The sequence below is a fragment of the Balaenoptera musculus genome, chromosome X, assembly GCF_009873245.2.
Source record: "Balaenoptera musculus isolate JJ_BM4_2016_0621 chromosome X, mBalMus1.pri.v3, whole genome shotgun sequence".
Lineage (NCBI taxonomy): Eukaryota > Metazoa > Chordata > Mammalia > Artiodactyla > Balaenopteridae > Balaenoptera > Balaenoptera musculus.
Genome location: NC_045806.1, coordinates 46,630,583 through 46,654,566, shown reverse-complemented (window position 1 = coordinate 46,654,566; position 23,984 = coordinate 46,630,583). Strand labels below are relative to the sequence as shown.

General features: G+C 45.7%; 1 protein-coding gene across 1 annotated transcript in view; it reads left to right on the top strand.

Annotated features, from left to right (window-relative positions):
* ITIH6 (inter-alpha-trypsin inhibitor heavy chain family member 6) overlaps positions 1-22,474 on the top strand; it is a 32,501-nt gene extending 10,027 nt beyond the window's left edge. The window contains 13 exon segments of the mRNA XM_036839276.1: positions 2,517-2,688; positions 3,418-3,611; positions 3,613-3,929; positions 3,931-4,320; positions 4,322-4,764; positions 4,767-5,411; positions 7,647-7,739; positions 8,860-8,895; positions 19,499-19,609; positions 20,590-20,647; positions 20,649-20,963; positions 21,835-21,844; positions 22,277-22,474. Of these exon segments, the coding sequence (XP_036695171.1) occupies positions 2,517-2,688; positions 3,418-3,611; positions 3,613-3,929; positions 3,931-4,320; positions 4,322-4,764; positions 4,767-5,411; positions 7,647-7,739; positions 8,860-8,895; positions 19,499-19,609; positions 20,590-20,647; positions 20,649-20,963; positions 21,835-21,844; positions 22,277-22,474 (2,982 nt within the window).
* Positions 22,475-23,984: the final 1,510 nt, after the last annotated feature.

The window sequence follows — 23,984 nt, the reverse complement described above, 5'->3', positions numbered from 1 at the left end:
AAAAATATTTTAAAGGCTAGATCTCATGTTAAGTGTTCTTACCATAACAAAATTTTAAAAATTAAAAAAAAAAAAGACGGAAGCTGTCAGTGTCAATTAAAACAAAACAAAAACAAAAACCAACTGTATTTTCTACAAGAAGCCCATTTTAAATATAAAGACACAGATAGATAAAAGTAATGGGATGCAAAGAACATATACCATGCTAACACTAATCAAAAGAAAGCTGGAACAGCTATATTAATTTCAGACCAAGTACACTTCAGAGCAAGTAAATTGTCAGGGATTAAAAGGTGCATTATATTATGGTAAAAGGGTCGATTCTCCAAGAAGACATAATAATCCTTAATGTGTATGCACCTAACATTAGAGTGCCAAAATACACGAGGCAAAAATTGATAGAACTGCAAGGATAAATGGACAAATCCACTATTATACTTGGAGACTTCAACTTCCCTATATCAGAAATGGACATATCCAGCAGGCAGAAAATCCATAAGGACATTGTTGAACTGAACAGCACCATCATTTAATTGAATCTAACTGACACCTACAAAACATTTCATCCAACAACAGCACAATGCACATTTGCCCCAAGCTCACGTGGAATATACGCCAAGATAGACTACATTGTGGGCCATAAAACACACCTTAACAAATTTAAAATAATATAAATCATACAAAGTATGCTCTCAGACTAAATGGAATAAAACTAGAAATCAGCAACAGAAAGATAGCTGGAAAATCTCAAAGTAATAGGAGATTAAACAACATACTTTTAAAAACGTAATCTGTTCCTGGATAACAGGAGATTCTCAGGGAAGGCCATCCTTTATGTGTCAGCCCTCTTAATGGAAGCAGGAATATGGTGCTCAGCTCCTTTTTTTTTAATATTTATTTATTTATTTATTTATTTATTTATTTATTTATTTGTCTGCTCCGGGTCTTAGTTGCAGCATGTGTAATCTTCGTTGTGGCGTGCGGGATCTTTTTAGTTGCAGCATGTGGGATCTTCGTTGCCACATGAGAACTCTTAGTTGTGGCATGTGGGATCTAGTTCCCTGACCAGGGATTGAACCGGGGCCCCCTGCATTGGCAGTGTGGAGTCTTAGCCACTGGACCACCAGGGAAGTCCCTGGTGCTCAGCTCCTGATCCCAGAATGTGTGACCTATCCCCTGAGTTCATCTTGTGGCAGGAAAGTTTCTGATCCACTTAAAAGCATTCAAGGCATCTTCTATCAGTTTAAGATGTAGAGAAAGGCAAGCCACAAATGTCCTTCCTGTGGTTTCTAGAATCCACACCTCTATAAAAGGTTGAAGGTGTATATTATGCTTAAAATCACTGGATTTACCACCTCCAAAATACAGATTTGAGTCCCTGGTCCATCAATGACTAGGTGTGTGACCCTGAGCTAGCCACTCCACTCTCTGAGCCTTAATGTCATCTCTTGTAAAATGAGGATAATATTAGTACCTTATTCATTGTGTTGCTGTGAAGATGAAATGAGCTGATGCATCTAAAGTACAGTGCCAGGAGCATAGCAAGTATCCTATAAATGGTACCCTAATACTAGAACCTACATATTGTATTCCCTGAGCGTAGCCCTATACTAAATATTGTCATGGAGAAGGGAGCCAAGAGGAAGTAGCAATCTAAGCCCTGTTCTCAGAGGACTCAAGATCTGTATGGAGAATGAAAATATTCCACGTAAGATAGTCAGCAAATAATGTGGGACAGGGAATATCTGGGTGCGAAGGGCATGGATCAGACTAGGCAATCAAGGAAGGGCTGCCCAGAGAAAGAGCAACTGAAGGAACTATGAAGATATGAATAAGTAAAGGACAAAGTTGTGGAGACGAAATGGAATCTAGGTTATCTGGAGGCTGGTGAGAAGACCAGCCTGGAAGAAACAGAAATTGAGGTAGAAGAACAGATTAGAGAGAACAGAGAACCAAAGCATGCAAAGTCATTGAAAGGTAGCTATAAATACCTGGAATCGTAAAGCTCTTAAACTTTAGGGCCCTCGAATCATTGAATCCTTGATCATGGGTTCAGAAACCATAGAACACATGAATCCTAGCTCTCTGAAAGCATAGAACTTGAACCTTCTAGACCACCACTGTCCAGTAGAACTTTTTTGATGATGGAAATGTTCTAAACAGTGTCCAGTACAGTAGCTACTGGCCACATGAGGTTCTTGAACCCTTGAAATGTGGCTACTGCAAATGAAGAAACAGAATTTTAACTTTTTCTTTAATTTTAACTAACTTACATTTACATTTAAATAACTACATGTGGCTAGCAGTTACCATTGGACAGTACAGTTCTAGGCTTTGAGCCATTAGAGCCTATAGAGCATTTTGACCTAAGACTCCTAGACTTAAAGTGCTGGAGTCAGAGAACATTAAAACCATACAACACTTAGACCTCAGTACCTTGTATAGAAAGAGTCTTTCAGTCTTGAACAAGACCTCAAGTCTTGGTCCATCTCCTTCACATCATCTATATCCCACAGACTAAAAAGGCCATGAGTGTGATCCTTGGTAACCTGCCGGCCAGTGACTACTTCAACATCATCTCCTTTTCTGACACAGTTAGTGTCTGGAAAGCCAGAGGCTCCATCCAGGCCACCATCCAGAATGTCCACAGTGCCAAGGACTACCTGGGGCACATGGAAGCTGCTGGTTGTGTTAGACCTACCCACCCAAATTGGCAGGCTGTGGTGACATGGGAAATTCCTGAAACCCTCCCTTCATGCACCCATCCACTTCACCTCTCATAATGTCTGAAATATCACTGTTACATTTTACACAAATATGTCCCTTTGTCCTTCTGTGTTTCTTTGCCTAGTGGAAAGAGCACAGCTAAATATCCATGTATTTTAGGACACATTCCTCTTTGGGGCTGAATTTCCTCCTCTTTAAAGCACATACTCAAAAGAATTTGCTGAAACTTTTGTTTTATTTTGTATCAATAATCTAGATATTTATTTCTAAGTATTTGAGCAAGCTGCTGCCCTGATTTTGGCTTCTGATCAATCCTCTCTCAGACGATTACTGAAGTCTCCCCCACCCACCACCTCCTGACAACTCAGCCCTTTTTTCCCCTGTAGCATGGAGGTGGAGATGCTATCCTTGGGGATCTGCCAATCTGACTAGCGAATGAGACATCCCCCCAGGAAACAGTCAGAGCAGTCTGAGACAGGGAGTGATAAAAACCAAGGACATGTGGGCCCCACTGTCAGATCTCAGGGAGACTGTGTGGGGGTGGGGATTTGGGAAGGATAAGCAGCGGAAACAGTGTGAGCAAAGATAAGGAGATATGACTGAGCCTGGGAGGTTGGTGAGGTACCCAGTGTGTCCAATGGGGGTAGAAGTTACTAGAAAAAATGGTCTCACAGTCTGCTCTCCAATTAGGGACTGACATCAATGCAGCTCTGCTGGCAGCTGCTTCAGTGCTGAACCATAGCAACCAGGAGCCTGGGAGGGGCCCCAGTGTGGGGAGGATCACTCTCATTATCTTCCTGACAGATGGGGAGCCCATGGCTGTAGTGACGACTCCCAGTGTGATCCTCTCCAACATCCGTCAGGCACTGGACAACAGAGTGTCCCAAGGTCAGCTTGGCCTTTGGGGATGATGCTGACTTCCCACTGCCGCGTCGCTTGTCCCTGGAGAACCAAGGAGCAGCCTGGCGCATATATGAGGACACCAACACAGCCCTACAGCTGGAGGGCCTCTATGAAGAGATCACCATGCCTCTGCTGGTAGATGTGCATCTGGACTACCTGGGTGGCTTGATTGGCGCCTCCCCTTGGGCCTTTTTCCCCAACTACTTTGGTGGTTCAGAGCTGGTGGTGGCAGGCCAAGTGCAACCAGGCGAGCAGGAACTGGACATCTACCTGGCAACCCGTGGCCCCAGGGGTCAGCTTCTTTGGTTGCCCAGGGGAGCCAGCCCCCAATGTAGCCCACTTCATATGCTGCCTCTGGGCCCACATCACCTTTGGAGAACTGCTGGAGGCACACTTCCAAGCTCACGATGCCAGCACTCACCACCTGCTGGCTACCAAAGTCCTCAACCTGTCCTTTGAATAAGATTTTGTCACACCCCTGACTTCACTGGTCATGGTGCAGCCCAAAGAAGCCACTGAAGAAGTCAGGAAACAGACTTCCACCGCAGATGGACTAGGCACCATCATGCCCTCATCCACCAGCAGTCATGGCCTAAGGACAGGCACAGCCCAGCCAGCCTTGGTTCCCAAGGTTTCTCCCAAATCAAGGCTTGTGAAACCAAAGTTCTACTTATCCTCAACTACTCCTGCCCAGTTCCAAGGAGTTGGAGCCACTGGGTCAGAGCCCTAGTACCCCATCCACCCTCACACACCCAAAGCCCCAAATTCCAGCACAACAGGATTCTGGCAACTTGGCTCAGCCAACATTTAGGATACCACCTGCTGCCATTGTGCCCTCAAATTCTGGTGGCCTATTGCTTCTGAAGCCCAGCATGCCATTACATCAGAATTCTGGTACCCTATTACCAATGAATTCCAAGACACAAGTCCCACCTCTGAATCCTAGCACCCCAGCCCAGACCAAAGCTGGCTCTATGAAACATGTTACTCTGCTGCATTCCAAACCTGGTTCTCCATCACAACCTAAACTAGATGCCCCATCACACCCCCAACCTGGGGTACTTACATCACAGTCACCCAAAAGCCTGTCACAGCCTAGGGCTGGAGTCTCCACACATCAGGTTGTCAAATACCCATAAGGGTTCCTGCTCCTAAGACCCCAAACAACCTGCCGTACCCTAGACCAGGGATCCTCTTATCCAAGACCCCTAAAATCCCATCACCTCTTAAACCTAGTGCCCCACCTCACCAAACTCCCCTAAGCTTATCACTTTCCAAACTTAAAACAATAATCCCCAATAAACCCAAAATCTCATTACCCCCCAGGCCTGACAAACTCAGGTCCTCACCTCCTCAGAGCCTTAGCATACTTCCGAGCACTATCTCAAGTCCTACAAGTCCCAGCAGTTCCATGACAATTTCTGTCCTTGGAGAACCCCTCCCTACTCTCTTTCACCCCACCCTGCCCTCTCTGCTGCCCCCTGGAAGGCTCTGGCATCAGCATGACCTGTTGCCAGAACCCCAGTGCACCAGGAAAATTCTGGGACCATCTGTGTCAGGAGTCCCGATGATGGGCCTACCCAATAGCTCCAGGCCTATGCCAGAAGGCAATCCCCCAAACCTGCCAGTCTTGCTGCCTTCTAGCACCCTCCCTGAGGCGGTCAGCCTGCTCCTTATCCCTGAGGAGCTACAGCTGCTGTCTGAGTTAATGGAGGAGTCCAAATTTGTGGAGTCCTTGAACCCACCGGCTTTCTATACCTTCCTCACTCCTGACAAAGATGGTGAGTGCCATGGGCAAGAGGTCAAACCACAAGGGGGGGCAATATGAATAGAGAGAACCAGGAACTAGAAGTATACAAAGTTTGTGCAGATTCTTGTGATTCAAGCTGCTTGCTTGCTTACTTTGAGACTTTGAACCAGCTACTTAACTTCTCTGGGCCTCAGCACATAGGCACAGAATTAGAGGCCCTGGGAGAGAAGGGATGTTAAGACTCGGGAATGCACAGAAATGGACTGGCCAAGCTATGGCTTTGACATTTGCTTTGTTGGACAAGAGAATTGCTCATGCTTCCCAAGCAGAGAAGGGATGTGGGGTTATAACTTGGAGCATCACTGGGCAAGTCAGCTCTGATTGGTTCTTTTGTGCTCTATGAACAGCCCTGCTTAATGAAAGGGACATAAAAATTGGGGAAGGTGATGACAGTTGTCTTTAAATTTCCCAAAGACTGTGAAATAATAACAGTTTACATTTTTTAGCTCTTCCTATGTGCAGGTACTGCTCTACATATTGTACTTGTAGTCCTCATTTAATCCTCACCAAAAAACTCTTAATATCTGCATTTTACTCATGGGGAAACTGAAGCACAGAGAAGTGAAGTAACTTGTTCCACATCACATAGCTAGTAAGAGATTTGAACCTACATAATCTGGTCCCATGCTGAATGTGATTCACCACTTCACAATTCGCCTTCCTGAGAGGAGTGACATTTCCTGGGGTGACCTTGTTGGGTAGGATCAGAACCAGTTGGTGGTGACAATAAGTCATAGAGATAGAAATTTGGGCATGACATCCTTGACATACCCCTCTCCTTCACCACCCTCCCTCCCAATATCCCATCCATCTTCAATTCCTGACACTGTTATCTTTAATATGTTTGTCAAATGCACCCACTTCTCACTACCCCAACTGTCACTATCCTAGGGCAGACTACCATTGTGCCTCACCAACAAAACTGTTCCAGCCTCCTCACTGGTTTTCTTGCTTCCTCTCTTGAGATATTCTCTTGGCCATTCTCCCCCAGCAGCTGAAGGGATCATTTTTTGTTTTTTTATAAATTTATTTATTTTATTTTATTTTTATTTTTGGCTGTGTTGGGTCTTCGTTGCTGCACGCGGGCTCCCTCTAGCTGCGGCGAGCGGGGGCCACTCCTCATTGCGGTGCGTGGGCTTCTCATTGCGGTGGCCTCTCTTGTTGTGGAGCACGGGTTCTAGATGTATGGGCTTCAGTAGTTGCGGCATGCAGGCTCAGTAGTTGTGGCTCGCAGGCTCTAGAGCACAGGCTCAGTAGTTGTGGCACACGGGTTTAGCTGCTCTGTGGCATGTGAGATCCTCCCAGACCAGGGCTCAAACCCATGTCCCCTGCATTGGCAGGCAGATTCCTAACCACTGCACCACCAGGGAAGCCAAAAGCGATCGTTTAAAAACATAGATCACTTCATGTCCCTTCCCTACTTAACTCCTCTCAAAGGTTTCCTATCATACCTAGAATAAAGTCCAAAGTCCTCTTTATGAGCTTCAAGGCCCTGCATGATCTGCCCTCTATCCCATACCTCTCTGACCTCACCTTCTCCCACTCACCCTCTGAACTCAAGCCCCAATGGCCTCCTGTTCCTCCAATGGGCCTTACCCCCATCCCTGCCTCCACTCAGGGACCTCTTCCAAGCTGTTCCCCTTGCTTGAAAATTGCTCTGACCTGCCTTGCCCTGCTCCCTACCTACCACCCTCATCTCTTCCATTGCCACTCAAACTCCAGCTCATGCCTTAAATCTCAGGTCAAATGTCCTTCTCACCCCTTCCTACTGCCCCAGACTACGTCAAGGATCTGCAACTCCCTCCATCAATCTGTTCTTTTTTCTTATAGCATTTGTCACCATTGGTAATTATAATTTCATTCATGCCTGCCTGCCCAACCAAAATATGAGCTTCACCAGGTCAGAAATCATGACTGACTTTTTCACCACCATATCCCTGATGCTTGAACGGTGCCTGAATGAATAAACAAATGATCACATGAATGCATGCGTAAATGCTATAAGGAAGAATTTTGAACATAACTGAGCTTGAAAGACTAAGGTGCTATGGAGAACATAAGGTCTCAGTCTTGGCAATGTGCAGGTCAGATTGGGAAGCCAATGAAGACTCTTCTGGTCAGAAGGAGAGTCTCCCCTTTGGTGGGCCGAGGACATCTTTGCCCTCCGAGTGTGAAGGATTTCTCTTATTTCTTTTACACTTGGCAGAAAATCCACATTGGGACAGCAATTCTGAGGAGATCCTGGGAGGAGCTGGAGACAGCATGGAATCTCAGGGAAGTTCTGCAGGGCTAGCAAAAAGTGAACAAAGAGCTCCCCTGACAAAGATCCCTGAGCTTTCATTTCCATTCAGTTAGAATTTTCACAGGTATTGTGTGAGCCCAGAGGAGGGACAATGTATTAATTTTCCATTGCTGCATAATAAATTACCACAAACTTAGTAGCTTAAAACACTCCCATTAATTATCTCACAGTTCTATGGGCCAGAAGTCTAGGCAAGAGTTAGTTAGGTTCTCTGCTCAGGATTTCATAAGACTAAAATCAGGGTGTCTATCAGACTGAGTTCTCATCGTCTTCCACGTTCGTTCAGGTTGTTGGCAGAATTCAGTTCTTTGTATTAAGACTGAGATCGCTGTGGGATTTTTGGGGTTTTTTTGTTTGTTTGTTTTCTTTGGTTTTTTTTGTTTTGTTTTTTTCTGATTGTTGGCTAGCAGTCACTCTCAGCTTCTAGAGGCCCCTGGGGCCACTTTCAGGTCCTAGAGGCTTCCTGCATTCCTTGCCACGTGACCCCATCCATCTTCCAAAGACAGCCATGGAGAATCTCCCTCCTGTTAAATCCTTCTCATACTTCAAATCCCTCTGACATCTCTGTCTCTGATCTCCAGACCCAGATTTAAAGGGCTTATGTGATTAGGTCATGCCCACTTGGATAATCTCCTTATTTCATCAACTGCACCACATAACATGACCTATTTATGGGAGTGATAACTCACCATATCACACCCTGAGGATTTTACAGGGTGTGTATACTGGGGAATCTTGGGGGGCATCTTAGAATTCTACCTACCACAGGCAGAAAGCAAGAGAAAATAACATTTGAGTTTGCCTGGAAGAATAACTAGAAATTGATCCTTAGTAGCTAAAGGAAGGAGAACATTCCAGGTGGCAGGAAAAAACAGAAGCAAAGGGTCACTAACAAGATAAGGCAGGGAACTCATAAGAAGTCAGTTCAGTTTGGCTGGAGCGTGCAGAGAAGCCTGGAGAGCTAGGCAGGGACTAGATATCAGAAAAGACTTAAATGCTGAGCTCAGGATTTTGGGGTTTATTTTGGAGGAGGTGACTGAGAGGCCAGGGGGCCCCAGAGTACCTAGGAACGTAATAGATCAGTCTCTTACCAACACAGTCCCCCTCTCTTTTGTAGGCACGTTGCCAAGCATCTTCACCTTCTCATCCTCGGGTAAGCCAGCCACCCTTGCTGTCCTGTTTGAGTACAGGACAGCTTGCGCACTAGGATTGGGGCTGGACTGTCTCTCTGGGGAAGTAGACATGGCCTCCTACCTTCTCCTCTCTCCTTCCCTCCCCTCCTCTCCCATTCCTTCTGATCTCAAGTGACCTCAGCGTGCAGTGACTTGAAGCAGGGTTTTGGTTCCCAGTCAGAGATTGAGGTCAGGTCGTGGCAGTGAAAGTACCAAAGCCTAGCCACTAGACCAGTGGCCCTGGCCTTTAGGCTTTGCAGAAAAGAATTCCCACAAAGATGGAAAGTAGTGAAACAAGTAAATTGTTTATTAGAAGGAAAAAGAGTACAGTACATGTGGATAGACACAGGGTGGACTCAGAGATTAACGCCCTCATGGTAGTTTAAATCACTTATATGGGGCATTTCTTCTGGGTTTCCTTTGGCCAATCATTTTGATTTGCCTGGTTCAGAGTCCGTATTTGGTATACCTCAGGATCCTCCCAATGTGTGCGCCAAGATGGATTCCACCCAAGAGGGCTATGGGTAGTTTGGCATCACTCCCCTTTTGACCTCCAAGGACCTTTCTAGTTGGGAAGATCTCCTTGACTTTGAGAATGAGAACTATGTGGTCTCTTATCTTCTATCTGAGTAGGGCCCAGCCTCCTCTCTCAATTGTCCTGCTATTCTCATCTTGGAGTATCGGTCCACAGGTATTGAATCTCCAATTGCTTACCCTGGGGGGGGGCATCTACCTCCTTCCTCAAATACCCCATGAGAGATGTAGCCCCCAAGAAATATTTATGGGGAAGATGAAGGACAAAGGTCTCTCTTCCATAGCTTCTTCAGGCTGGCAAGGGGCTTGTAGACTCTACCTAGTTGGGGTCACAGAACTCTTGCCCTGTCTCATTAAGGGGCCCCAGGGTGATTTCTGTTGTTATTTAGGCAGGATTGGCTATGGGGAGTGGTTGGAGTCCCTGCACCACCATTATCCTGTGATGCCCTAGAGAAAACAAACTAAATAATTAGATTAGAGAAGCAGGGGCTAAAGACTAATAAAAGACTACTATAATCAGAGACTCAAGCAAGGGTAGGAAGCTGGTTATACAAGGTCAGCATATCTTTGTTAATCTCAGGCTTAAAATTTTAGTATATTTCTCTATTTCTAAAATAGAAGTTCTGAACCTGTTGGTTCCAGGTCTCCTTCTTGGACTGAAAGGTCTTGGTTGCAGATTTGCAACAGTATGGAAGACAACAGAGCACTAGGCAAAATATAACATAAATCAGTATGGCTGAAACAAGGAAGGTTATAAGAAAATGGAAACCTCCCATCAGAGAGTTTCTTTTTTTTTGGTTCATGATTTTATTTTTACACAACATTGTAAAGCAACCATACGCCAATAAAATTAATTTAAAAAAAATAATGCTGGTATAGAAAGGAATGACAGTTCACAATTGCTTAATTCTTAGATATCACTAGAAATTAAAGTTTTTAAGATTAAAGATTTCTAATGAATACATGTAATTATAATTACTAGAACCAATAAAGGAATACCAAACTTTTTGTATACCAAAAAGTTAATTAATTAATTAAATTTAATTTATCTTTTGAGTGAACTTAATTAGAATCTAATATTAATTCTATTTGTAATTTCTTTTTAAGAATATTACTATACTTTTACTTTTAAAGCCACTTCCTGTTACATTTTTAAAATCCCTTTCTTTTTTTATTAATTTTTATTGGAGTATGGTTGCTTTACAATGTTGTTTTAGCCTCCACTGCACAACAAAATGAATCAGCCATACACATACAGATATCCCCTCCCTTTTTGGACTTCCCTCCCACTTAGATTATCACAGTGCATTAGAAAGGTTTTAATATCTTGTGGGATCCAGGAAAACAAGCTGGAGAACCACTTTTCAATTTTCCTGCCCATAATGAATAACGAGGATTGGTGGTTAATTGTCTGCTGAAGCCAGGTGGCTTGTTGTCGAATTTTCTCAATGTTGGTCTCTATCTGGGAAGAGGTGTTAATGTATGTGCAGCAAGAAGTGTTGGCAACTGCATGTACCCCTCCTTGCTCTGCCAACAGATAATCCAGGGCCAGTCGGTTGTCAAGTACCACCTTGGCCAGCGAATCTAGAGACTTCTGTAAATTAGTGAGAGAGTTAGCAGTACTGTTACCTATGGCAGTAAGAGTATGAGACAAGTTTCAAAGGACATGTTGGTGGGCGGCTACTCCCCACCATGGTAACAATGTATACCCAAAGAAATAGGCATCTCCATCTGGGATGCCACCAGGTAAACCTCGAGTTAATTGAGTGAACAGTTTTAATGAAGTGGTCCAGTGCTTGGATTCGTTTAAGGAGTGGATTAAGAAAGGGGTAATCAAGGTTCCCAGCATACACTGTGTGGGCATGGAGTTATTTTGTAGGCAATTAGTGGTGCATGGTTTTTTATCTACCTGGTATATGAAAATGTATCCTGGCAGGGCACAGTAGACTAACTCACCCAAAGTTTTAAAGCCTAGCCATCCGGAGGGGGAAGGGTAAGCTGGGACGAAGTGAGAGAGTAGCACTGACATATATACACTACCAAATGTAAAATAGATAGCTAGTGGGAAGCAGCTGCATAGCACAGGGAGATCAGCTAGGTGCTTTGTGACCACCTAGAGGGGTGGGAGGGAGGCTCAAGAGGGAGGGGATATGGGGATATATGTGTACATATAGCTGATTCACTTTGTTATACAGCAGAAATTAACACAAAATTGTAAAGCAATTATACTCCAATAAAGATGTTTAAAACAAAAAGACCTAGCCATCCAATTCTATTGTTATGGAAAATTTCTCCAGCTACAAATCCAACCCGTTCCATCCACATCCGTCCTGCTATCTGCTTCTCCTGTGTGGATCATTCTTCCTTTGGGTAGTGAGTTAGAGTTTGAGCACAAATAAGTAACTGGAATTCTGGCTTGGGGGGGCATTATAAAACGCTGGGGTGCTTTAATGCCAGTTCTTCATCCTCCCAGTTTGACCTCATATTCTCCTTCTTTTGCTAAGGGGAGGGTTAGGCAAGAGACATTAGAATTTTCTTCAGTAGGAAAATGAACAAGTCTGACTCCGTACATTACCGTTCTGAGCCTTGGGTCTCTGGTAGAAGACCATTTTCCATCAGGAACTTGGCTAAAATTCCTTACAGGATGGAGAAGAGGGTTGCTCTGGTCCACAATGGACTTAGCTCAGGGTAAACAAATCCAGCATTCTGTCAATAGAGTGGAGGAAGCAAGAGTTTGTGCAATGCAAACCAGAGTTGCTGTCCATCCTGTGGATAAGGGAAATAGGCATAGAAAAGCTAAGGCTTCATAGTAGCACCAGTCAGAGTCATATTTAAATCACCTAGCATGGGCAGAGAAGTTTAGTAAGTTCCAAGAGCAAAGGTGGGAGCAAAGAAGACAATAGTTATCTAAATCTACCAGAGCCTATCAATTATTCTGTAAGTGGATTGGAGTAGCGGAAGGCAAGAAGGAAGATAGTGGCTATGGGTACTTAGCCTAGGGTCTAAGAAGTCTTTTTGTCCTTTTCAAATAAAAGCTTCAGGTCTTGGAGAGGTTCATTCATCCACCTGGAATTTTCAGGCTTTCCTGGGTCCTCCGGATCCTGTGGAGACTCAGAAGAAGGGGTGGATTCACAGGAATGGCTGGAATGTGGGTCTTCAGGTTCTTGTAACGTATCAGTGGAAACAGGTTTAATCCTGGACAGATGAACCCAGCTGGTGACCCCCTGGAGTTTAACTGCTGTAGGAGTGCTCAGCAGGACTAGGTAAGGACCCCTCCATTTTGGGAGTAGCTGATGACCAGGGGACTCATTTTTCCAGGTCTTTAAAAGTTCCCAATCTCCAGGTTTTACAACAGAGTGACTGGGACTGTCATCTGGAGAGGGCTGTACTCTGTTACCATGCTCTTGTATAGCCTCTGCACCTGGCCTGGGTTTATAATGTATTTAAGATGAACCTGGGTTTCTGGGTCAGTTAGCATGTCCAGAGTAAGGAATGTCCTTCTGTATGTCATTTTAAAAGGGCTTAACTTAGTGGTTGTTTTAGGGGCTGCTCTGACCCTTAAGAGGGCTATTGGCAGCAGGCAATACCACGACTCTGACCCTTCCTGATGGAGTTTGCCCAAGGTTTTCTTTAGAGTATGATTAGCCTGTTCCACTTTTCCTGAAGACTGCGGTCTCCAGGATGAACGGAGGTTGTATTTAATCCCTAAAGCCTGCAAAAGCTGTTGAGTGATCTTTGCTACAAACGAAGGTCCATTGTCACTCTGAAGGTGACGGGGCAACCTGAATCTAGGAATACTTTCCTTTAGGAGAGCCTTAGCCACTTCAGTTGCCTTCTCTGTTCTAGTAGGGAAGGCCTCTATCTATCCAGTAAAAGTATCTATAAAGACTAGTAAGTATTTGAAACCCTGGAAAGAGAGCATCTGAGTGAAATCTATTTGCCAGTCCTCTCCTGGGTAAGTCCTACATCGCTGGACTGGGTTAACAAGAGGGGGAGGCTTGAAGCTGCCTCCTGGATTATGGGTGGCACAAAGGGCACAGGCTCAAGTAACTCTTTTAATTGTCTCCGGGAGTCTTTTCCCTATAAAAAGACGGAAAACGATTATAGACATTGCATCTCTCCCCAGATGGAGAGAATCATGTAGCCCTTTAATAATTTTCCATTGGTCAGAGAGAGGTATGAGCAATTTCTGATCTATGTGCCACGAACCATCCATTCCCTTAGTACCTCCTCTGTCTCATGCCCAGTTCTCTTTGGAAGTTGAGTACCTGGGTATAACATTAGAAGGGGTAAGAGATGGGATTAATGCCATTTCGGTTATGGGCATCAAGACTGCTTTCTTTTTTTCCCGATCTGCCCTGTTGTTTCCTTGAGAAATTTGAGAAGTTCCCTTTTGGTGCCCATGGCAGTGAATGACTGTTATCTGTTTTGGTTTTTGAACCACTTCTATGAGATGTAAAATCTCAGCCCTATATTTTATAGGGAAATTTCTTGCATTTAGGAGTCCTCTCTCTTTGCAGATAGCTGTGTGGGGATGTAAAACGAGGAAGGCATATTTTAAGTCGGTGTATATATTTACAATCTTTCCTTCCCCTAGGATTAAGGCTTGGGTTAGAGCTATCAGTTCAGCCTTTTGGGCTGAGGTGTTAGGTGGCAAAGGTTTTGCTTCTATGACACTATGCATGCTCACAACAGCATACCTTGCCCTCCTAACTCCATCTTTAATGAAACTACTGCCATCAGTAAACCATTCTTCCTCAGGGTTTTCTATGGCCTGGCCTGTTAGGTCAGACCTATAGGCATAGACCTGGTCAAGGGTTTTGAGGCAAGAATGTGTTAGCTCTGGGCTTTCGGCGGACATTAGTGTAGTGGCGTTAAAAGTGCGGCAAGTTTTGAGGGTTAGCTCTGGGGAGTCAAGGAGCAAAGCCTGGTACTTAATAAGACGGCCTCCAGTTAGCCAATTGTGGCCTTTTATATCTAGAATCCCTTTCACTTGATGAGGGGTCTGGACTTCCAGTGGCTGTCCAAAGGTGAGCTTGTTGGCTTCTTCCATTAATAAAGCAGTGGCAGCTACTGCCCGGAGGCAGCCAGGCCAACCTCGGGCCATGGAGTCTAGTTGCTTGGAAAAGTAGCCTATAGGCTGAGGAACTTCCCCTAGATTCTGTATAAGGACACCAAAAGCTGTCCCCTGTTTTTCAGCCACGTACAAGATGAATGGCTTTTCAAATTGGGGAGACCCAAAGCAGGGGCTCTGGTGAGGACTTGCTTGATATCATTAAAAGCCTTTTCTTATTCCCTGTTCCAAAGTAATAGTTCTATATCTGGGCCTTTAGTGTCTTCATATAGGGGCTTAGCCATTAGCCTGAATCCTGGAATCCAAATTCTGCAAAATCCTGCCATGCCCAAAAAGGTACGGAGATGTTTCTTTGTCTTTGGTGTGCTTAGGCCTAATATAGCTTGTTTTCTATCTGGAGATAACTGTCTACTTCCAGGTTTATAATATATCCCAGATATTTAACTTGTTGCTTTGAGATTTGTGCCTTTATCTGAGAGGCTCTGTAACCCCAGGCCCCAAGGATATTAAGGATTTCAATGGTATTTTGATCTGAGGCCTCCATGGAGGGACTACATATTAATATATCATCTACATACTGTATAATAGTCCCTTCTTTCAAGTGTATTTCCCTTAGTTCCTTTCCTAGGGCCTGGGTGAAAAAGTGTGGACTGTCCCAAAACCCCTGAGGCAATACTGTCCAGGTATATTGTTGCATTTGGCCTGAGTCGGGGTTAGTCCACTAGAAGGCAAATAGATATTGTGATGAGGGATGAACTGGGATGAAAAAAAAAAGGCATCCTTGAGGTCAAGTACAGTAAACCATTTAGTGTCCTCAGGGATTTGGGCTAATATGTTATAAGGATTGGCCATGAGGGGATGTATAGGGACCACTGCATTGTTTACTGCTCTAAGGTCTTGTACCATCCTATATTTCCAATTTGGCTTAACAAGTAGCCTAATAGGAGTATTGCATGGAGACTGGCAGGGCACCAAGAGGCCATGTGTTAAGAATTTATCTACGAGGGGTTATGTACTCTTCTTCACTTCCAACTTTATAGGGTATTGTCTCTTGTTAGGGTAGGCAGCTTCTGGTCTATGGCTAATTCTTACAGTTGGGCATTTATGGCCCTTCCAGGGATTCCTTTGTCCCATACTGAAGTGTCCACTGCCTGTAGAACATGGCTGGGAATAGGACCTTGCTCTTCCAGTTGGTCTGTCTTAGTCAGAGTCAAGATAAGGGGCTGCTCAGGGCCTCCTAACTGGAGTATGGCACTGAGGGAGCTCAGAAGGTCTCTCCTCAGTGGTGGGGTGGGACACTCAGGTACAACTAAAAAGGCATGCGAAATCAACCACTGCTCAAATTGGCAAGTGAGAGGCCCAGTAAAGTAATGGGTGCTAAGCTTTTCATTAACACCAGTCACAGTACAGCTTTTGGAGGAAAGAGGTCTATAGTGAGAAATTAAGACAGAGTGAGTGGCTCCCATATCAATTTAAAAATCAATCTTCTTACCTGCCACGTCAAGGACTACCCAGGGCTCCTCAATGGAGATAGACATCTCATTAGGGGGAGCCACCAGAATCCCCAGCCCACCTCAGTGGTCGAGCATGGCCATCTTGGGAGCAGGAGCCCCCTTTCTCCTTTGGGACTGAGGGCAGTCCCTCTTCCAATGACCTATTTGTTTGCAGGTTGGGCATGGCCTGGAGGGCTCTTTCTGGCAATCTTGGGCCCAGTGGCCAGTTGACTTACATTTGTAGCATTCCCCCTTGTTGGTCTTACCTCCAGATGGAGAGTTGGACTTTCTTGGCCCCCTTGGGTTGTCCTGAGGTTGCAAGGCATGGCTGACAGCAACAGCTATCAGTTTTGCATGAGCCCTGACCTGTCTTTTCTCATGTTGGGTTCTCTCTTCCTTCTCAGCTTGATCTCGATTATTAAATACCCCAAATGCCACATCTAGGAGTTGGGGCATGGGTGTTTGTAGGGCCAATTGTAATTTTTGGAGTTTCCATTTAATATCAGGGGTGGACTGACTAATAAAGTGTTGTGTTGTCCAAGCAGGGGCTGACTTTCAGAAGTGGAGGGATCTATGTTGGTATACTTCCTAAAAGTCTCCACAAACTGCCCATGAAAGAGGGCTGGATTTTCTTCTTCTTGGGTCACTCCTTTAACCTTTTTATAGTTAACTGACTTTTTGATACACTTTCTCATCCCTTCTAATACACATTGGAGCATATGCTTCCTGGCTTCTGTTCCTGCCTGCAAATTAAAATTGCAAGGGAGTTCCTGATTTGGGACTGCATCTCCACCCATAGCATAATGTTTGGGTTGGTGTCTGGCAAGCTGGTTGGCATGTCCCTGGGTTGCTGTCCAGATTCTCTGTTTTTCCTCCAGAGTACAACAAATAGATAGAATTACTTGGACATCCTTCCAAGTTAAGTCATGAAACCCTTCAACAAACTTACTAGGGTCTTCAGAAAACTGGCCCCGTTTCTGTTTGCATTGGGCTAAGTCAGTTAAAGAGAAGGGCACATGTACTCTGATTGTCCCGTCTCCATTTGCCACTTCCCTAAGAGGGCATAGTTTCCCTGATCCTGGGTGATAGGAAGCTCCACTGCGAGTTACCCAAGAAGGACTAGCCTCTCTTGGGGTAATGGAGGGTCTGGTGGGACATAAGGAGGTGCAGTTTGGGATCAGTCAGAGGGAGCAAGAGAAGTAGGTGGCTCCGGAGAAGTAGGGATACTGTCAGGAGTAGGAGGAGCTAGGTTTCCCCCTGAGAGATGGGAGAGCTTAGAAGGGGGGTCATCTAAAATGTCAGGACAGTTTTCTGGTTCCCCAGGTTTTGAATTATAAGAGCCATGTAAGGTGGGATTTTGGTAAAGGACCATGAAAGCCTGAATATAGGGAACCTCAGTCCACTTTCCCATCCTGCAGCAATAGAGATCCAATTGCAGAATGGTATTGTAATTTAGACACCCATTTTCAGGCCATTTTTCTCCATTCTCTAACTTATACAAAGGCCAGGCACTGTTACAGTAGAACTTAAGTTTTTCCTTTCTTAGCCCTTCTATTTAAAAAAATTTCCAATTCTTAATGATACACTCCAGAGGTGTCTCTTCTTGCTTGGAGGGGGATCCTCCTATGTTGAGTAACTTGCAAGCGAGAACAAGAGAGAGCTCCTAGAATGAAATCTGGCATCCTGGAAACATTTATCAGGAGGCTTTAACCTGAAGGGGTTCAGGGCATTGCCCAGATTCCCTTCAAACCTGATGAGGTTTCAAGCGTCCTCTACTCTCCCATCGATTTCTGACCAGACGTCTCTGGTCTTCTGTGGTAACTTGCGCAAGTCTTCTCCCCCAACATGGCCAGGGGAGGACCTTCGAACCAGTGCAGACCAGTTGCCAGGACTTTCCTTAGGAGGGATCCCTTGTCTATAGAGCTTATGTCCTGTGATAAGTCTTCCTATGCTGGGGTGTACTCCTCGTGACTGAGCATCTACAAAGTTTATAATTCAGGCTTCTGGGTAGCGGCCAGCCAGATAGATAGCAGTGTGTAGGCTGCCAAGACCTGTAGTGAAGGGGGTCCCATAGATGCAAAGAGGAACCCTTGGAGAAGTTGGAGTTGGGCGCTATGGAAGATGCCACAGGGTTCAAGCTTCCAGGGCCGGGAGGTGGAGAAATTCTCATAGTAAATTTCTGGGCATTGAGTGAGGTGAGAGACTAGACAGCAAAAGAACCCAAAATCCTTTGCCCTGTCTGGCAGCTAAGATAGAACTGGGAAGCGTCTGACAATTTTGTCTCACACAGGCAGCACTGGGTTTGTCAGTGGCGGGGATGCAGTTTAGGAATGATGTCTAGGAAATCCTTCCCTAAAAGGGCGTGGAGATACGAAGTGAGAAAGAGACCTTGTTGTGCAAGTAATTTGGGAAAGAAAAGCGTAGGGGAGGGTTCCATACGGGACAGTGAGAGAGAGAGAGCGAGAGAGAGAAAAAGAGACCCCTTGGGTTCCTTCTCAGTTGGAAATCACGTTTCCACCATGTCCCAAAGGATAGCATCAGCTGTCACCCGAGTGTTATTTGAATCTGCATGGCCTGGGGAATCCGCCTGCCACCCCCAATGCTGGTGGGGGTAGCCACAACGCTGTGAGCAGACAGAGGTTATGCCCTGCAGGTCTTGAAAAGAAAGTGAAGTGGAGAGTGAGAAAGAAAACAAGAGCAAAAGTCAGGGGCCTCAAGTCACAGCTGGGTGAAACCCACTGTTTACCTTGAATGCCTGAATTCCCAGGTTTCGGAACCAAATATGATCTCGGGTGCCTCAGCCTGCAGCGGTTTGAAGCAGGGTTTCTGTTCCTGGCCAGAGATTGAGGTCAGGTCGTGGCGGTAAGAGCAGCAAATCCTAGCCACTAGACCAGTGGTCAGTGACAAGGCTCTGGCCCTTCAGCTTTACAGAAAAGAAATTCCACAAAGATGGAAAGCAGTGAAACAAGTAAAGTATTTATTAGGAGGAAAAAGAGTACAGTACGCGTGTATAGACACAGGGACTGACTCAAAAAGAGAGTCACGCCCTCATGGTAGTTTAAATCACTTATATGGGGCATTTCTTCCAGGTTTCCTTTAGCCAATCATTTTGATTTACCTGGTTCAGAGTCCGTATTTGGTATATCTCAGGATCCTCCCAATGTGTGCGCCAAGATGTATGCCACCCAAGAGGCCTATGGGTAGTTGACATCACTTACTATGGGGTGGCGCCCCCTCCCTTTTTGACCTCCAAGGAGCCTTTCTAGTTGGGAAGGTCTCCTTGACTTTGAGAATGAGAAATATGTGATCTCTTATCTTCTATCTGAGCAGGGCCCAGCCTCCTCTCTCAATTGTCCTGCTATGCTCATCTTGGAGTTTCTGTCCACAGGGAATGAATCTCCAATTGCTTACCCTGGGGTGCCCATCTACCTCCTGCCTCATTTCTAGGGCCATAACTTCAGAGTTGTGCCTCCTGCCTTGCAGTGGATGGGGACACCCACTTTTTGATCCACATCCCATGCTCAAAAGAGAGGATCTGCTTCACACTAGATGGGTGCCCAGGGGACCTACTACAGCTCATAGATGACCCAAAGGCAGTTGAGAGCCCCAAAGACTCTACCTCATATAACTCCACAGCCAGATATACACATGTCAACACCCCCAGACATTTGTGGGCTAATACAAACACATAGCAGGGCACCGCACTAACACACAAGTACATACTCAGACACATGGAAACACACACAAATATACTCTAACACCAAGACACTCACAGATACACATACACACACACTAAGGAATACAGTAAACTCACAAAAATACACATCCAGGCACATATATTTTGACACTTTCCACACCTACACATAATAACATACAAATAGGCATCCAGATACACAGAGATGCACAACACATGCCCAGATATACATAATGACACATATATCAACACACTCAGACACACATACATGCACTGGTAACCACACTCATCCCAATACACAAGAATTCAACACACATAGGTACACATACTCTGCTACTCTAGACATATAAAACACACCAAAGCACACAAATACCATGACACACAGCCAGATGCATGCACACTGACACCCCCAGATATACAATATGTACCAACACACAACCAGACACACACAACATAAACTATTCACCAAGACTTATAACACCAACATATCCAGAGACACATATACACATACAACCAAAAAAATACACGCTCTACCATAACACCTTCCCCAAATATGCAGATGCACTGATATGTCCAGAGATACTCATATGAACAGAACTAAACACACACATTTACACACTCAGAGGCAAGCACATGCATGCAAACAGCCCCACTGGGGTAAGCATGTACACATATACATACATGCTCATACAGTGCACAGGAAGGAGCAGCTAGATGGGCTGTGGTAGAAGCACTTTCCTCAGGAGCTAGCTCTCTAACCACAGATCTGCACCACTTCACCTGAACTTCAGGCCCTGAGACTTCACCCCTCCTGTGCTGTGGGTGACTATGTGAATGACCACGTGAAAGCCTGTGCTCCCAGCAAGCATTCTTCTCCCTCCAGGGCTGCATGTACATGGACAGCTGCTTGGGGCACCATCAAGGCCAGGGCACAAGGACCTACTTCCAGACCATCACAGTTACTAAAGACAAATCCCGGGCCTACACTATCACCATCACCCGCAGTTCCATATCCATGCAAGGTGAGGGTACCTTGCTTCTGTCCTGGGACCAGTCGGCCCTACTGAAGAGGTCCCAGTTGGAGCTCCATGTGGCTGCTGCAGCCCACCTTATCCTCTGCTTTGGGCCCCACCTTGAGTTCCTAGTCCTCCAGCACCGCTACCAGAACCCCAGCACCCCGCAACTACCCCACCTGGGGCTCTATGTGATCAATGGCTCAGGTCTCAGCCCCTTGGCCCGTGGCCTGCTGGAAAAGTGTTACTGAGGCTGATAGTGATCAGAGAGCACCAGTCCCAAGAGAGACTCTGCCAGGGTGAAAGGCCAGTGAGCCCCCAGCACCTTGACCCTCAAACCACAAAGAGGAATCAGAGCCAAGCTGTGCCCTTGGAGAGCTCCTGGTCTAGGAAGAAGACAGACCCAGGACTTCCCTGGGGGTGCAGTGGTTATGAATCCGCCTGCCAATGCAGGAGACATGGGTTTGAGCCCTGGTCTGGGAAGATCCCACATGCCACAGATCAACTAAGCCTGTGTGTCACAACTATGGAGCCTTTGCTCTAGAGCCTGCGAGCAACAACTACTGAGCCCATGTGCCACAACTACTGAAGCCCGTGTGCCTAGAGCCTATGCTCCACACCAAAGAGAAGCCACCACAATGAGAAGCCCATGCACCACAACGAAGAGTAGCCCCCGCTTGCCACAACTAGAGAAAGCCGACACACAGCAACGAAGACCCTATGCAGCAATAAATAAATAAATAAATAAATATTTAAATATATATATATATATATATATATATATATATATATATATATATATATATATATATAGAAAAGACAGACCCAGGCATGGATAGTGATCCCAGGGAGTTATCAGTGCTAGACAGAAAGCAGTCCAGGGAGCTGGAGGAACCCAGGGTGAGGCATCTTGCCCAGCTTTGGAGTTCAAGAAAGATCTCCTGTAGGAGAGAGACCCACACCGAGTCTGAAAAGCTGAGCAAACATGTAGAGGAAAGGAATGGAGATTGCAGGAGATGGAGCTGGAGTGATCAGACAAGAGTGCCAGCATGAGGAATTTGGCTTTTTCCTGAAGGCAATGGGAGTCATGAAAAGGCATAAGCAGGTGAAAGATACAGTCATGTCTATTACGAAGATCCCTCTGGAGGCTGCTGTAAAGGGGGATTGCAGGAAGCCAGATTGTAGGTCAGGAGACACTAGCAGAACCTGAGGCAGAGGCATACACCAAAGAGTTTGGGCAGTGATGGTGGGTTGGACAGATATTTTTACTTCCTCTGAACCTCCTCACTTCTCCAATCTGCCTTGTCATCTCCTTCAAGCAGGACTGAACCCCTTCTGCTGCCATCTCATCCACCTTGGCTCTCTACTTTCATACTACTGTTCCATCTGGCTCCTCCACATTTCACACAATACTCAGCCTCTTCCCTCCTCCAGGCCTTTGCTGCCCCTCCTCCCTCCCACTTTTCCTTCTAGGTTTCCTGCTTTAGGATCCTCTCAGAGCTGTCAGTAGGACTCAGCCCACTGCCTTAACTGGTGTTGCATCTCTGTCCTGAGGGAGACATCCAGCTGGTGGCAGGGCCTATGGGGCCAAGCTTGAGGAGACACCAGGGCCCAGATGTGCCTGTGATCCTAGGCAAGAGGCTGCTGAAGGACTCACCAAGGCTGCCACCCCACTGGGCTTCCTGCTGGCTGGTGAAGCACTCTCATGTACAGCGGCTGCTGGGCCACCCCTACATTGCCTATGTCCTGTGATGGCCCCTGAACCCCAGAGCAGGAGACCTAAGTTTTGGAGACCCAGAGGCCAGGGCATAGGGTGAGCCAGGAACAAAGCCCCGAGGATGTGGAAACACACAGGGACATGCACACTAACACATGCACTAAGTGACACATATACCAGAACACACACACAAAGAAATGCAGATCTATGGACCTAGAGGCTTAGGGACTTCTGCCTCCTCACAGTCCTTACTGTCTCCAGTCTCTACTCTTTTCAATCCATACTCCACAGCAGCCTTAGAAGTGACTTCCTTAAAACAAAAAACTGAGGCACCAGTCCTGCTCATGACCTTCTCTGGCTCCCATGACATATTTAAAGCTCTTACAGTTCCTCTAACAAACCATGCTCTCTCCCACCAATGGGCCTTTGCATGTGCTTTTCCTTCTATGTGGGACTCCCTTCCTTGGCTTCATGCAGGTAAGTTTTACATATTCTTCAAGTCTTAGTTGTCACTTCCTCTAGGAGGCCTTCCCTGACCCCTCCCATAGATTGAGTTTGGTCCCCTCCTGTTACCATAGCCCACCCCCACATTCCATTCAAGCTCACCTATCATACTGTGTAGTAATCATCTATTTACTTGTCTGGATCCCTTACTTAGACTGTGAGCTCTTTGAGGGCAAGGACCTTTTCTGAATCATCTATGTATCCCCAGGGCCTAGCACATAGTAGGTGCTTAGTAAATATTTGCTGAATGAATGAACCAAAAAGGATCCCATGACACAGCAGTAGACACACACATATACTACTCACAACCAAAGGCACGGAATCACACACAGAAAGACAGCAACGAGGACACAGATGTGGATGGGTAAATAGAGATAGAGACATATGGAAACACAAGGATCTCAAAATAAAGAGAATAGACATAAGGGCATGTAGACATACAAAGACGGGGGTAGGAAGCCAGAGTGACAGTATCAGGGACATAAACCCAGAGAAACAGATGCCCACTTGCTGGGCTTCTGTATCCCCATTTTGAGGTGCTGTCCCTGTCACAAACAAAGAGGCAGGGAGACAAAAATGAGGTCACCCAGGGACAGGCACACAATGACTAATGTGAAGACAATGAGACATAACAGCATACAAATGAAAAGATAGAGATTCACAGAGATCCAGACACAGGAGCAGAGGAGTCAAGCCACACAGGGACACAGAAGTAACCAGGGGGACATTGGTCAAAACCACAGTCCAAGACACCAAAGACAGAGAGGTAGAAACACATAGACATGATGACATATAGACATGGGGTGGGGGATGAGAAGAGAACACAGAGATACAAGACCAGAGACCTATAAGGACATAGAAACAGAGATGTTACACAGATCCAGACTTGGTGACAAAGACCCAAGGACACACGCAAATGCAGAGAAACACACTAAGAGTGAGACCGGAGCATAGACTTATATATTTAGAGATCCAGCGACAAAGACATGGGGATGCAGACACCTCAACAGTGACAAACACCACCAAAGAGATAAGTTTCAG